General features: G+C 30.6%; 2 protein-coding genes across 2 annotated transcripts; one reads left to right on the forward strand and one right to left on the reverse strand.

Annotated features, from left to right (window-relative positions):
• The first annotated feature begins 5,619 nt into the window (after window positions 1-5,619).
• Window positions 5,620-8,780, forward strand: LOC133196481 (uncharacterized). The gene is made up of 2 exons (XM_061332367.1): window positions 5,620-7,371; window positions 8,635-8,780. The coding sequence occupies exon 1, from the start codon at window positions 6,242-6,244 to the stop codon at window positions 7,262-7,264; it is 1,023 nt and encodes a 340-aa protein (XP_061188351.1). The 5' UTR covers window positions 5,620-6,241; the 3' UTR covers window positions 7,265-7,371; window positions 8,635-8,780.
• A 3,283-nt stretch (window positions 8,781-12,063) lies between these two features.
• Window positions 12,064-15,099, reverse strand: LOC133196482 (uncharacterized). The gene is made up of 2 exons (XM_061332368.1): window positions 14,972-15,099; window positions 12,064-14,310 (listed from the first exon to the last, which is right to left on the reverse strand). The coding sequence occupies exons 1-2, from the start codon at window positions 15,015-15,017 to the stop codon at window positions 13,457-13,459; spliced, it is 900 nt and encodes a 299-aa protein (XP_061188352.1). The 5' UTR covers window positions 15,018-15,099; the 3' UTR covers window positions 12,064-13,456.
• Between the last annotated feature and the right edge of the window lie 758 nt (window positions 15,100-15,857).

The raw sequence follows: 15,857 nt of genomic DNA on the forward strand, positions 1-15,857 counted from the left end.
ATTTATGTAGTAGTAGTAATTTAAGTCCAATTCTTTGTACTAGTTAATTAGATAATTACATGTATTCAGTTTAACATTAAAATTCAGTTTTCATTTTATATTGTAGTTAAGGTACTTACAGTCATACATTTTTTTTTACCGCTTTACCATTTATCAACTTTTAAACAAAATATTACTCTTATTCTTTAAAAAGTTCCATAATAAAGTAACTCATAGCGTCAAAGTTTCAGAGTACATGTATATTAATAAATAACAAAATGTTCAATTTTATACTATAGCTTACAATATTTATGTAGAATATTTGTTTCTTAGACATGTAGTTCGTACTTTATAAGACAACTAAGAAAACACATACTATGTAAAACCCTTTGTTAGCTTAAAATTTCTAGAAATGACATAATTTTTTAAGGTATATTTCTTATATACTGTATGCCTTTCCTTGCTGAAAAAGCTAGTAGCGCATATAGTGTACTAGATATTTACCATGGAAATTGTTGTGAATTCTAAAAATTTAAGCTGAAAGGGTTTTTTACACAGTAAGAGTCTTCTTAGTTTCTTGACTTTTTCAGCAAGAAAAAGAACACAGTATATTAGATAGTGTAAAATTTTTTGTGATTTTTAGAAATTTGTAGCAATAAAAAGGTTTTACATAGTACATAGTTTCTTAGTTATCTTGTAAAGTACCTCTTAAAAACAAAAGTTTTGTTAACCATATAGGCAAATACTTTCACTTTAAGAGGTATGAAGCTAGACCCCATTGAAACTTTACTCTAGAACTTTTTTTTAAGATTTAGAGCCTCACAGTATCTTAAAATGTTTATCAATGTTGTATTTTTTTAAAAAAAAAAAAAAAATTTTATATTTTCATAAATAGTAATATATCTTTTTGATATGAGAAAATTTCCTCTAGGAATTAAATAAATATATATAATATAACGATCTTGAAATTTAATTAATTGTAAAAATACTTTGATTACCTATAGATCTGTTAGGTCATTAGGATAGTAAATAAATAGCTAAATCCTAATTATTTGTAATTCAACAAAAAATACTGAGATGTCAAAGGTAATTTGATGTATACAGACAATTTTCACTTTTGATACATGTTTTATTTATGCATAGTGGATGTACTTTGAGTTTTTATTGACACAAAAAAACCCGTTGATACATTTCCAAAAGCACTCATTTGTGTTTGAAAATAGAACTCGAGATGACTGTCCTATTTATGTAAAAGTATCAGTTCTGAAAATTTGACACAAATGCTTATATTATCCTTCAATTTTTGTTACATTGCGCCGATGTGTGTGAAAAAAAATTGGCATAGATGATGATTTCAATTCAATTTTTCGTATTCTGTAAAGCCGGTTTATGAAGGTAAATAAATATGATAATGTAGGTCATAAATGTCGGAATATGAAATACTTCAGGCTATTCTAGAATTCTAAATATGAAATGCTTTCGAAATATAAGAATTTTACAATTTTCTCGGTACTTCTTAAATATTTTTCATGTAAAAATTCTTTAAGTGGGTACAGAAAACCAATTGTTTAGGATAGATCATCTCTCTCAATACTTTCGGTACTTTGATATAAATGTACCGGAGCCAAAAAGTCGAGGAACAAACATACAGAGCACCGTCTTGAAGGACAAATTTTATCTTAATTCTTTTAAGTTCATTTATAATTTACATGTAAGTATCTTACAATTTATTTAAATATGAGAAAGCAACAGTAAACACTTTAAGCACATAGGGTGTTCCAAGCTTTCAAAATAATTTCTGGAAAAAAAAATATATTCAAATACGTCGTGTTTACACATGTAAACGAAGTTCTTTATGACTCTAATTAATAGTATTCTTGTGGTAGTTGTCTTCCATTGCTTCGAAATCCTTATGTCAAGACCGAACCAATAGTTTTGTTAACAACCATATAGGCAAATACTTTCACATTAAGAGGTATGAAGCTAGACCCCATTGATTACTATACCTCAGTTTTCGATCTACATTGATTAAATAGTTGTTAATTTCTGTATGAAGTTTTTATATTCAGCATAAGGGTGAATTAAAAAATAATGACCGGCAATTTTCTTTTAAATTCACTTTACAATAACTTTTTTTTTTATTATACCATGATATTGTATATATGGCCAGTTATAATTTCTGAAGTAACAATAGGATAGACAAGTGCATAAAATATTTCAGAATTATTATTAATAGAAGTTAATTTGAAAAAAAAAATCTACATCTTTAAAGACTCTCTAATATGCATAATCAAAAGAAATTATAGTTGTTTATCCTTCTGTCTTCTGTTAGGAATATAACGATTAGATCTAAAACTTGATTGATTTTCTTCTCTTGTTTATGTGAAAAAAATATGCTTTGATTGTTAATTTTTCTTTTTTACATCAATTGTCTCAATTCTGGTTTGAAAAAAAAAATTAACATGAAAAAAATATGAAATATACAATAACTTTCTCCCAAAACAAGGTTTTGTTAATCATTCAGTAATCTGTTATTCAAATTTAGGCTAAAGAGATATTTTATATTTGTTTTCTTACAAAAAATACTAGATTTAGAAGTGATCCTATTCAAACTTATTTTGATGCACTCCTTAATCCGATATATTTTTTTATTAACATTTTTGCACACAATATGTCATATAAATTTGTAAAGCAATTTATCGCTTTGATATTTTTTTTATCATGTATAGCAAGTTTTTCATATTTTCTTGGCGTTAAAATATGATTATTTGTTTATTCAATATGTGATTAAAATTATATATTGAGTGATGAAATCTTTTCTGTGAATTGACTGTAAAATGTCCAAATATTCTGTAATTTATTGATAGATATAATGATAGTATCAAACATTATCTGCAATTAATTGTTTAGTAAAGACATTCATTGATAATTATAAAACAGTTTTGTTGCACCTCTTACTGCAGTAAGATTTAAAATTACAACCGTAAAGCACAAAAGTTTATTAAGTTTTGACAACATGAGGTTGTAATGAAATTTTGCAATATTTATAGTCTCAATATTGTTAAAATGATTTAAATGGTTTTTAAACTTGGCTTTATTTTTTGGAGTTACTCCCTGTCTGTAATCTTCACCCTTTTCATTATTCCTTATTAATGGTACAAACCATTCCAAGGAAGGAATGTGTCTCCTGCTACGGCATCAATATAGATATAAATAAATTTAAATGTTGCCAGCTATTTATTTGAATACTAGTATAATAGATCAAGCATTTGCATTTTAGAAGATAAAAGTGTTTTTAACAGGACATTTTGTTTCATATGACAAAACAATGTAAGTAATGGAAGTCAACCAGAATCATTCCACTCCTCAGTTTTTCTTTATATTTTTTCATATTTTATCATCGATAAATCTAACCTTTTTGTTGCACTCCTTATCAAGAGAATGCAAGACTTTAAAGCAGAATTGTGAAGCATCAATTACAACAGAACGTGTTTTGTTGTTTCAGTAAAGTTGTGGTGGAATTACTTGAATTTTATATCATTTTTTCAAAGTGAAAAGGTGAATTTCTTTAATTTCATTAAAACATTGAAAGAGTGAATTTAAAAAAAAAAAAAAACCAATCATCTGGATTGATAAAATTGAAAAACAAACAGATTTCAGTGATTAAACTGGCAATAATTTAGTACTAAATTATTCAAGAAGATCCTTATTGATCAAAGAATACTCATTATTACGAATAGAAGTCATTTCTTCATTGAACTTGGAGCTTTCAAAGAATGTATTGCACTCCTGACTGTAGAAATATATATCTGAAACAGATCCTGTAATTGATAGATCTATTTAGTACAAATATTCTTTGTGCCTTTATTTTTTAAAGTAGAAAGCAAAGAATCATACATTTATATACTGATAAAATATTTTCCATGTTGGGGAGCAAAACATCAAATGTTGCACTCCTGACATTAATTGATATCCACAGATACTTGACTCTCATTAATTCTGCTTTTAATTCATTTTTAACTTTTAAATGGTATACCAGTTATTGTTTACACTTTGAAAATTCATTTTGGCCAAATAGAAAGAAATACAAATTTTAAGAATCAATGTTTTTCTGGCAACATTACATATTTTTCTGTTGCACTCCTACATGGCATAACTTTTTTTTTTTTTACAATATCAGTCATGACAATAACTTGGTCAAACTAAAGATACAACTGTTTAAATTTAACCTCATTGCATTGAATTTTTACAATGAAAGTCTTCATTTCCAAATAAATCATTATTATTTATTCCACATATCTTCAAAAAATACCAAATGATCAAATGTCACAAAAAGGTATTGCACTTCTGATATTTTTATCATTATATTTTGACATAACTTTTTTGAGACATAAGATATCAATACGATTTTTGGCAGTTAATAAAACTATCTCAAAAAGATATGCCGAGTGATAGAAAGGTGCCTGCATTTTCAGCGCAGGTAGATAATTACGTATCAAGTCTTTTTTTTTTTTTTTTTTTTTTTTTTTTTTTTTTGTAAGTGGGTTACCATATATCTTATGTATTGGAATCTCTGTATATCTACAATAATATATTTAACAAACATGAAATAATTAAATGATTAACGTAATATTTCAAAATTAAAATTTACAATGATTTTGTAAACTACGAGGGTCATTCAGAAAGTTCGTAGACTTTTGTCATAACTTTTTTATCTAGCGTCATATTATAACGAAATTAGGTAGACATACTTTAACAATAAATCCAAGTTATTCGAATTGAAAAAAATCAACTATATCATGATAAATATCCAAATTATTTAAAATTTGAAACTGTGAAAATAGGGTTAGAAGGTCAAAATTGGGTAAATCTCTAACAATACACTTATGTTTATAGTTATATCTCTAACATATGGCGCTTAAACAAAATAAAATATAGTAATATAGTAAAATATAAGTAGAGACTTTGAATCGAAGGATTTACAGTCTTCGAGGAAACAGATTTGAATTAAAAAATCTGGTCAAAAGACTTAGTTAAGTCATGGGAAGTGATAAGTAGCTTCATTGTTGTGGAACTTATAAAAGCAGAGCTACGCAATAAAGAATATGAAAACACTGACAAACTAACTCGAACAATTGTTTGCTAACTATGTGTCAAGTATAATGGAGACCTTTTCAATGAGTTAATAAGGCGCTACAAACCGTGTGAGAAATGACGAGGAAGAGTAATAGTGAGTAACTTTCACGACGTTGTTTTTGACGTACAATGTAGTTAAGAGTACTCCGTGGTGACAAAACATGTTGAATTTGAAACTAATTTAATCCTTTTAATCAAATCGAATGAAACTTCACACAACGATAAAATAAATGTTTTTGCACTTGAGAATGTGTTGATCATAAATCTTGTAAAAGTAATATAATGATGAGCGATATTGTTAACGTATTTTTTGAATGACCCTAGTACTGCATGTTTATACTGCAAATTTTCGGACAACATTTTATAAAATTCGTTTAATTGCAAATATGTATCATAGGCTGATCAATACTTAATTGTTTAATGTTCATTAATTTTATTCCATTATATTGGTAGAAGAAAAGAAAAGACATTAAATGCTTGAAAATTTTACTTTTACAGAACAAGATCGCTCCACCCAACAACTTTTTAACGGAAGAAAACATATCGACTGATGTAAACATTTGGGGTAACAATAAAAACTATAATGAATAAAGGCCTTTCGAAACATCGTGAAGTTCAGAAGTGTTCTATATGTAAGGATAAGGCGGAATTTTACTGCAAAACTTGTATACAAAACCTCTGTGCTCCTTGTGAAAGAAAACATGTGATAGATCTTGACACGAAATACCATGATGGAGTAATTTACCGTGCAAAGGCTGGGGACTTTATAATACCAGAAAAATGTGAGATATGTATAAAATTTGGTGCTATTCTTGTGAACAACCAATATGTGTAAAATGCAGCGGACATCGAAATCATAATATAATTGATATACAGGTAGTCTATAAAACGTGTAGACAAAAATTAAGAGATAAAATTGTTCATATCAGAAGTGATATACTTCTATATGATACAGTGATCATGGACGGACTCAAAACAAATGTCAAAACAGATATAAACACTCTTCAAATAGAGATAGCAAATATCAAGCAAAGTATTACAGAAAAAGCTCATATACTTAAAAATCAAATAGATGCAGTGAATCCTCTCAAAAAGCATTATTGCAATAAGCAATGATTTAAAATGTATGATGGAACAAAAGGAACAAGCAATAAAAAGACACATTTCTATCATTCAGAAGTATGAACACTCATACGAACTTTCGGCTAAAAGACCAGTACAATTTCTCTTATCCATTAAGAAAATCTCTATTTCAAACAGATTGCATAACTATGATACCTTTGCCATTATTTTCAACGAGGAAATAAAAACTTGGGATGTGACTGAATTTTTGATAAAATTCGAAGTCATGGAGAGACGAAAGAGAAGGGTAGGAAGTGAGGAGATGCTAAAGTTGATGTCAAAACCGGTACTACAAAAATATGTCCCATCAAAAAATATACCTAGCGCTTATCATATTTCCCATGTAACATCCGATCTAGTCTGGGTTAGTCATCTCAATAATGTCTTGTTGATAAACACGGCAGGGGACACATATCATCTAAATGATGTTACAATTTCTAGTGCATTTGGAGTGCACTGCATGAACAAGAATGGTGATCTGATTTATATAGACAGAAATCATAACAGCTCTGTGATATCTTCAGACCACACCAAAAGAAGTATATTGGTTAAAAAATCAGAATTATGGACACCACTATGTATTTACAGTTCTCCTTCTACAGGGGATTTGCTTGTTGGTATGGGAACTGGGTATTGTGAGAGTACTAGTTTTAAATATATCAGTACAAAAGTAATTCGGTATAACAGCTTAGGACAACATGTCCACGCCATCCAGTACAGCGATTCAGGCGAAAAATTGTATTACCATCCCACCTACATCACAGAGAATCAAAACGAAGATATTGTAGTGGCAGATTTTTGTTGCTTAAAGGTGACAGACTATAGTGGAAGACACCGTTTCACATACACCGGAAATCCATCAGTATCAGAAAACAAATTTACTGCGTATGGAATCTGCACAGATGCGCTGCTTAACATTCTGGTATGTGACGTTTTATACAAGACTGTTCATTTGATTGATAAAGATGGACTCTTTCTGTTTTACCTATTTTCAGAGGAACAAGGATTTTTAGACCAGCATGTTTAGCATATGATCGCAAAACTCACCATCTCTGGTATGGTCAATCGGACGCAATAAAAACACATCGCGCCTACGTATATACAGATATATTACCAGAAAGAGTTCTGTTTCAGGTAATTTTGAAATACTTTCCCGCTAAATGAGCTCATATCTCACGATAAACAATGGCTATAGTGTTTAATCATGACGAAATGTTGTATATTGCGTCAAATTCACGAACGTGTTATTTTGATGACCTTTTCTTTTTTCCTAAGACATTTGAACAAATTTCACTTAGGGCCTTTTTGGCCCTATAATTTCTGAAAAATCAAAACTGCTCAGTTTTAGTTGAAAAAATATTAAATTTTACTTGGGCCGTTGATGACTGCATATCAATTAAAAATGAAGTAATTTTCTCTACAGCCCATGTATTATGACGTCTTGGATTGCGTCATGTTCCTTAATTCCTGACAATTTCTTTAAAAATGGCCAAATATTTAAGCTGTTTTTCAATATTTTGCATAGCCTCCAACCTCTGATATAAAAATTTTAATTATATAATGAAAGAAGTTTCAGAAGATTCTTATCCATGAAAACATTTTTGGATCGTCGAGTGGGCTCATATTTCAATTATTAGCTGAAGATGCTCAAATTCATCCATTTTCTTCGAAATTCAAGAATATTACAATTTCGTAAAACCTATTTTGCAATAACTGAACTCTCAAAGAAATTTCATTTATAGGAAGTTAAATGAAAGCACTAAGTCTCTTCTTTATAGTAATGTTTAAAATGGAAAACATTGGGACTTTTTCAGATAAATGGTATAGGGACAAGGCCATTTTATAGAATTAGTGAGCCTAGCTCTTTTCATATGATGGTTACATGTTGAAGTTTACTTTACGGATCACTAGAATAACATAGTAGCAAATGGTCTTTCCTTCCATCCGATGAAATTGAAGATTTTGATTATTAAGCTTAGTATTTTGATGACTAGAACATCGTGCAAAATAAATGAAGGTCGTAAATAAAATATACATTCAGTTAGGTGATTTTTATTTGCATTAAATGTACAAAATACTGTTGCAACAATGAGACGACCTTAATCAAAATAAGTTAATATGACTGACTACAGAAATAATGCTCATACGTTTAAAGAAACTTTTGTTAAACCGATGACGGATATTCTCTGAAACATCTATTCAACGTTATGGTAACATATCAGTTTTGGAATGTAAAACAGAGAATTGTTTTTTCATTTCAATCCAAGGCATATCGAATCTAAGTCGATAAGGATGATACTTTAGTTAAAATGCATAATGTATGTAAATTTTGTATCTAATTTTGAATTAGATAGAACTAATTTTTAAACAACTTTTGATAATTGTGTTTTATTTAAGATTGAGAAATATAGACAGATCATAACTGTTGCTTGGGGAAAGTGCAGATTTGAAGAACAGCACCAACGTGTATAATTATTAATGTACTAGAGGAATTGATACTGAAATATAGACACAATCTTGAACATCATTCAATTTTGTTTTACAATTCTGAATCCGTGTGCCTGTAGTTATTTATTTTATATGCTTTGCTTTTTTTTTTTTTTAAAAATAAGACAATATACATATATATTTACATTTCTAAGTTTCTTTGTCCGAGATAAAAATTCAAATAATAAAAATACTTGATTTCTACATAAGACGACTTCTTCATCGATAGGTGTTTTTAACAAAAATCACAAGAGAGAGAGAGAGAGAGAGAGAGAGAGAGAGAGAGAGAGAGAGAGAGAGAGAGAGAGAAGTATGTAGGGCTTGGAACATGTGAATTTATGAAATCAAGAGCATTTAAATATAAGAAATAACTGTCAGATTTTTTAAAGTTTATGATGATTATCATTAATTGCCTTGCGTAATAATTTTATTTATAAACGCTTCGGCGTTTATGTAAATTATCACGCAAGCCAATTGCTTGATCACATCATAAAACTTAAAAGGTATTCCTTAAATAAATATTTAAAAAGTGAAGAAATTATTAAAATGTTGCATTTTTCTTAAGAGCCTATCGATACCTAAGTTGTATAACTAACCTACAAATTAACCTAGCTGTCTCATAATATATTATTTTATAAACAAGCACACTTGAATGTTACGATTTTAAAATTTTATTTCAAGTGACCTCACACGCAGATAAAGGTTAGAAAAATGTTTTGAACGTGTATTTTTTTTTTTCAAAACTGTCATTTATTTTCAATTTGAAACAAAATGTTTTAATAGGCAAAATTGGCAAGTCAAAATTATTGATTTCGTATTTTAGTACCAGATACACAGTTTAGTTGATAATCAAGGAAAATCTCCATTTTGTTCTAAAATCTGATGAATGTTTAAAGTTATGCTTATTCATTTGATATTCCATTCAATTAATATCATACCTAAATAATACTAGCAATGTATCTTGTTCATGGACAGCATTTTTTGCAGGCAGGACTAATTTGACATGTAGTTACTCTTGCTTTACTTTTTCTACAGAATTTGAGACATCAAGGAACATGCGGCGTTAATGTTGACGTTGATATTTTTTCTGCAGTTAAATATAAAATAGAAAATGTTTATCTTGGGGATTTGATAAGCTGAAATCAGTGTAGAAACACTCTTATATTAATTTTGGCTCGTTCTTAATATATTTTTAGTATCTCGTTTCCCTCTCTTCCAGTTCCTCTGATTATAACAAACAAACATATGTTGCCGGGTCCAGTAAATGCTCTACCAAGCCCCTATTTGTATACCTGACCAAAATAAAATTTCCAAGTTCCGTTTTTATGAAAGAAGCAGTTGTCTATAAAATTAAAAAGCCTAGTTTTTAATTTATCGTGAATAATGGTTCTATAAAGTGTAGAAAATTCATTCGTTTTGATGTAGAATTTTGAAAAAAAAATTGTGATTTCAAATATTTTTAAAAGTACATTATAGTTTTTGAGGATCCACATCTGATTTACACTACTTTTAGAATATGCTGTAGCACAGTACGTCTGAAGTTTCTCCTAAACGGCAGTTATAATATTTTGGTAAGGAGTAAAGATAGGGACTTGTTAGAGCATTTGCTGGAGCCGTCTATATATCATTGTTTGTAAGGATTTTTATGAAGTTTAGGAATCCAGTATAGGTAAACTATATAGGTATAATAGAATAAGTAGGGTAGGGGTTGTTGACTGGAGTGGTAAAAGTATATAAACAAAAGCTGAAATGTGATTTTGAAGAATTTCATTCTTGGGAAGTGAACTGCGAGTAAATATAGCATTTCCAGACGTAGAATTACAACCAAGATTCTCCAAAATGCAATTACAATAATCCGCTCTACAAACAATGCAAAGACTATATATTGTTACTAGCCTTCTCTGCTGGAACCATGACATACTGTTCATGTAGTCTCTCTAATTCTTTTATCACCTCCGATTTTGTGAAAACGGAAGCTAAGGAAAGATGGTTCGCATTTTGCCTTTAAATTTCTTGCACTGTTCTTTAATATTTTTAAAAACATTTAATCCATCCTGACGAAGTGTTCAGGTCTACTTTTTTCTATTTAGTCCATCGTTTGGCATAATCTTCCAAAGAATTCTCGATAGAAACGAAGTTAGTCTCAGATAAAATATCTGGATTCCCTGTATGAAGGTTCGGACCTTAATATTTTACGATGATTGTTTTTAGGCCTTTATTTTCAAATACTTAAGAAAGGGTTATTATATACATTCAATTAACAGCGAAGATGTTTAATTTTCTTTGAAGTAGATTGTTTGTTTGTTTATTCTTTATCGTCTCTCTCAAGAATATTTCAATCATATCGAGACGCCACCACTTGCCGGTGGAAGGCTGCAAATTTATTCCAATACTCGGCACTCAGGGCCATCGAGCAATGAAGGATCTTTTTTGTGTCAACACTTACTGCAACAGGGGACCTCGGTTTATACTGTCTCATCCGAATGACCAGTCTCCATGTCCAGCAGTGGATTCGAACAGGATCAGCTCCTTACTCCGCGACTCTAGAGCAGAGGCTCTAACCACTGCGCCACGCGGGCGACACAACCACCATTCGCCATTTACCAAAATATTAGAATCTGATTTTTATCAGATCGTCAATGATCGTCAATGCAATATAACTGTGGTATCACATTATTGGATGTGCTTATATACACAAACTGCCTTCACTAAGTTTATGTAAATTAAGTGTTTAAAATTCTATACTTGGAATAATCAGGCGCCGAAATGTGAATGTTCATTAATCATGTCTTTAGTCCTAATTTTGGTTTTGAAGGTTAATCTACCGACTTTGTATAAATTATATGCATTTTTTGCACGGCCATAGATCTTTCTTACTCTATTTATTGAAACAGTAAAGGTTTGGGTTTTTTTATTGTTATCGTGTATATGTAGCGCCGTTAAATCCCCATTGTTCCTGTATGCTAATTTCACTGTTTTCTTCTTATTATAACTGTATACAGGGAAAGTTTCTCCCCTGCTTTATTTTTGCCCCTCTCGCCCTACTCATAAGTGAGCGAATTTACGACGGGGCGAATTCAAAGAACACAGTATAATTTCTTAAACAGAACTGTGACGGCGTATTGAAAACGGGGCAAAATTGTTTGCAAGTATGAAAAGGCGAAAATTACCCTGTATACAGTACTAGTATATATGATTTTTTTTCCTAAAACATAGATTTAACGTTCTTTCACACAGGAATAAGTGGTATGTATGGAATAGCTTGATGGTTGTCGAGTAACATTTTGAATATAGTTCTTTGTAAGCAGTGAAATTTAATTTCGATAAATAAGAACAAAAATCTGTAAACGTTTTAATATTCAATATTCAAAAAGGGAATAAACAAACTTTAACCAGTAAAATAAACATTTTAAAAAACTTTCAACTTTCACCTTTGAAGAGCCAAGACAAATAGTCCTGACAGAAAGGGAAATGTGTATTAAGGCGGAAAAGTACACATGACACAACGTTGCTATAATCGCAATGAACATTTCCATTTTTTTAGGGAAACATTTTATACATGAAAATATAATCCATGTAATTAAAATCCCTTTAAATAAAACGACATAACGAACAAAAGAAAATTGCAATTAATGACTTCTTAATTTTTTATAGCAATTGTTAAAAAGTGTTTCTCTATTTTATGGTTAACAGATATGAGTTCTTTATTGCCTACAAACATTAAAATTTGTATTTATTCTTTTTACTTTGTTTTTGCAAGTTTTCATATAGTAGGGCTACCCTTATGTCTGTAAAGAACTGATAAAGAAATCATTCAAAGCCAAGAACTGCTCAAGGATAATACAGACTAATAGGTGTATGTCAGTTTACTGCTGAAGAAGGCAAAGCTTTTTGAAAAAGCTATTCTTGTTAATTTTCTATCTATAGAATAGTTTTTTTTAATTTGGGTATATATGGAACAAGATGAGGATCAAGGATTTTTCTGATTGTCTCTTTTTGCGTCCTAATTAAACTCTTATTTATTGAAGTTTCTTTTTGGCCTATTCTGACGTGATTGTTCTTTCATGTCACTAGAGCGCGTAAGTACAATGTCGGTAACTACACAAAGATAAATTTCTACAGAAAATGTTATATATCTTCTTTAGAGGAGTCATGAGTTCTTGTCATTGCTAATTTTTTTTTCCATATCTACACGAATCTAAAAATGATTTCTTTATTTAATATTACATGTTTTATTCAGAATGGCATTTGAATTTTTGGATCCCCTAGTATATAAACATTTTTCTTAAAATATATTTTTAACAGAGACATACCGAATCAATTTTTGTTCATTGTACTAACAATAAATACTTGTTTCCTAACATTCTAAAAGGTATTTTTGACGAGGAGATTTTACCAAAGCGCCATCTCCACTTTTGATTGTGTATAACTCGACAATTTCCAATTTTATCTTTCACGGTTAGCTTACAAAATACAAAAAATGTAAAAAAATTGAATCACATGTTATTTGTTTTGTATTCTGTAGTTTCTAAACAAAAATGCTTTGACAAAACAAAAATGCTTTGATTTACCAGAATATTTACTAATCAATCCCTTATTCATAAAAAGTGAAAACTCTCCTTCAAGATATTTAGGAAAGTCAACTTGGATGACAATAAATAATATCTTTCCCGGTGTCTTTTTTTAAAATCATTGCTCAAATGTCTTCATTTTATGACCTTTCTATAGTTGTTTATCCAAACACTAAACCCGATAAGAAACCCCTTGGCTTTCTATCGGTTACTTTATCCATCAGCTTCCGGTTGGATTCGATCCAGCGCGAAATTAAACCCCTGGGTCTCTTACTTTCTTTTTTGTCTTTTTTCTTTTCAGGCTTCTTTTCTTGTACATTCCTACTTCTGCCTGGTGCTCTCCCACGTATAGTGCCTCGTCCACGTGAGGAAGATCTTCCTCGAGTATTTCCGCCAGTTAGTCTGCGTGTATTTCCCCCAGTTCGTCTGCGAGTATTTCCTCCAGTTGTTCTACGAATATTCAATCGATTTCGATTATTTACTCGATTAGGTCTCCTTATACTTGGCCTTCTTCTATTTGAGTTCTGTCTTCTCTCGTTAGCCAGACGTTTTTCCAGCTCCTTTATTCGTCTTTCCTGTTCTAGTCTTTCTTTCCTTAGTCTTTCCAGTTCCAACCTTCTTTTCTCTTCCTCAAAGGTTGCCGAGACCCATGGATCGACAGGACCGGGAAGCAATTCCCCGGGCCTCAAATGCCCCCTGTCTATCGTCACTAAACCATTTTCTCCATAGTACTTTGTGTCAGTGATTCCACGAGCTTGTTGGTCTCGAAGACGTCGCTGGACTTCGTCCATGGTTAACTGTACTTCACGTGGTATTCCATCAGGGCCGACTTCCGTGAACCATTGCACTTCTTGACCGCCATATCCACTTTGGCGATGCACCTCCCGACCACCATGTCCATGCGTATCATGAGCGCCATGTCCGTGCACATCTTGACCACCGTGTCCGTGCACATCTTGACCACCGTGGTTATGGTCATGTCCACCATGAACAACGAGAGCAGAACAGAGAGTTCCTATTAAAAAAAATTTAAAATGTGTTTTAAAAGAAAATGATCGGGAAGCGTTTATATGAAGCCAGATTTGCATTAGTTTTTGTTCTACTTAAGAAGGAGGACAAAAATTTACAGATATTTACATCAATTCTGCAAGTATACAACCTCCTAAACGGATCAGCTTTCTTCCTGAGATTCATCTACGAATCAAGTTTCTCTGACATTGTGTAAAATATTTTTGGTTATTTGAAAATATTATTCGATGTATCAATCCTTCGTAGTTTACACGAATTTCTACCGACTTATCAGCCAATAACTCTTTTCCCCCTTCTCAAACGATAATGTCTTAAATACCTAGTTCATGCATGAAAAGTATGCAAAATCAAGGTTTTCTTTTAAAAGAAAGCAATTTATCCCCTCTATTTGATAAATGAATATATTTTAGATTCAAAGAAATATGAATGTACCCCATCCTCATAAACAATCGTTTAGTGTTCAAAAATTGAATTCTTTGCTTTCATTTCGGACAGCTGTTTTCTAAAATCCTGTTTTATGAAAAACTTCTCATTTCATTTTGCTATATTTAAGGTTATTGTTAAGCCTAAAAATTAATCGGAATCCCTTAATGACGAAAACGAAAGACAAAAAAGAGTGAAATATTCAAGAAATTCATCACACTTACCTGAAAGGAAATAAACAAGTAATGAGAAAAACATCGATGTGAACATTGTCCTGAATTATTATAAATATTGAGATTTTCTGTCGTCTTGGCTTTATGACTTTTAATCCCCACAGGTGTGTACCGCCCTCTAAGACAGTCATCTATCTTCACGCAATCCATCAGCAGTAAGTACTGTTACCAATAAACAACACACATTCTTAATGCTGAAGTAACATAGGTTCTCAACTGCCTGTGACGTAAGCTGAGAGAAGTTTCAAGGTTCATTGCATTTGACAGTCTATTTTCAATTATCATTGGTAGAGAAAATCAGTTATGAAACTATTACAAACATATTTGACAGTAATTGATTAGAACTTAACATATGTTTGTCAATTTTATTTTACTATTATTACTATTATCATTACCATTATTATTTTTAATTTTATTTTTATTTTTAGCATTATTATTATTGTAATTTACAGTAAAGTAAATACATGTACATTTTTAATATGCTATCCATATCATGTCATTGACTTGATATTTAGGATTTGTTTTCGTTTGCTTTTTGTTTTGTTTTTTTTTTCTGTTTTTTTTTATTTTGTAGCTGTTCGTGTTGTTCTTACCTGGTTTTGATCTGATCCTTTCCAAACCTTAAATGTCGCTTGAAGACTGTTCGTTATCTTCATATATTTCAATTTAACTTCCTTAGAAAAGTGCAAACATCAGTCACTGCGACAGTTGAATACATATGTATTTCAATTTCTATTAATTCTATTGATCGTTTTTTTCTTGGTTTTGGGGGATAGAAACACATAACGAGCTGGAGAAATGATAAAATGTTATCATTATGTGAAATTCATGTCGAACCCTTTCCTTCTCTAATCATCGGTTAAATAATAAACATTAC

Source organism: Saccostrea echinata, unplaced genomic scaffold, assembly GCF_033153115.1.
Source record: "Saccostrea echinata isolate AGI-Se365-2 ecotype Australia unplaced genomic scaffold, CSIRO_AGI_Sech_v1 ptg000030l, whole genome shotgun sequence".
In the NCBI taxonomy this organism is placed as follows: Eukaryota; Metazoa; Mollusca; class Bivalvia; order Ostreida; family Ostreidae; genus Saccostrea; species Saccostrea echinata.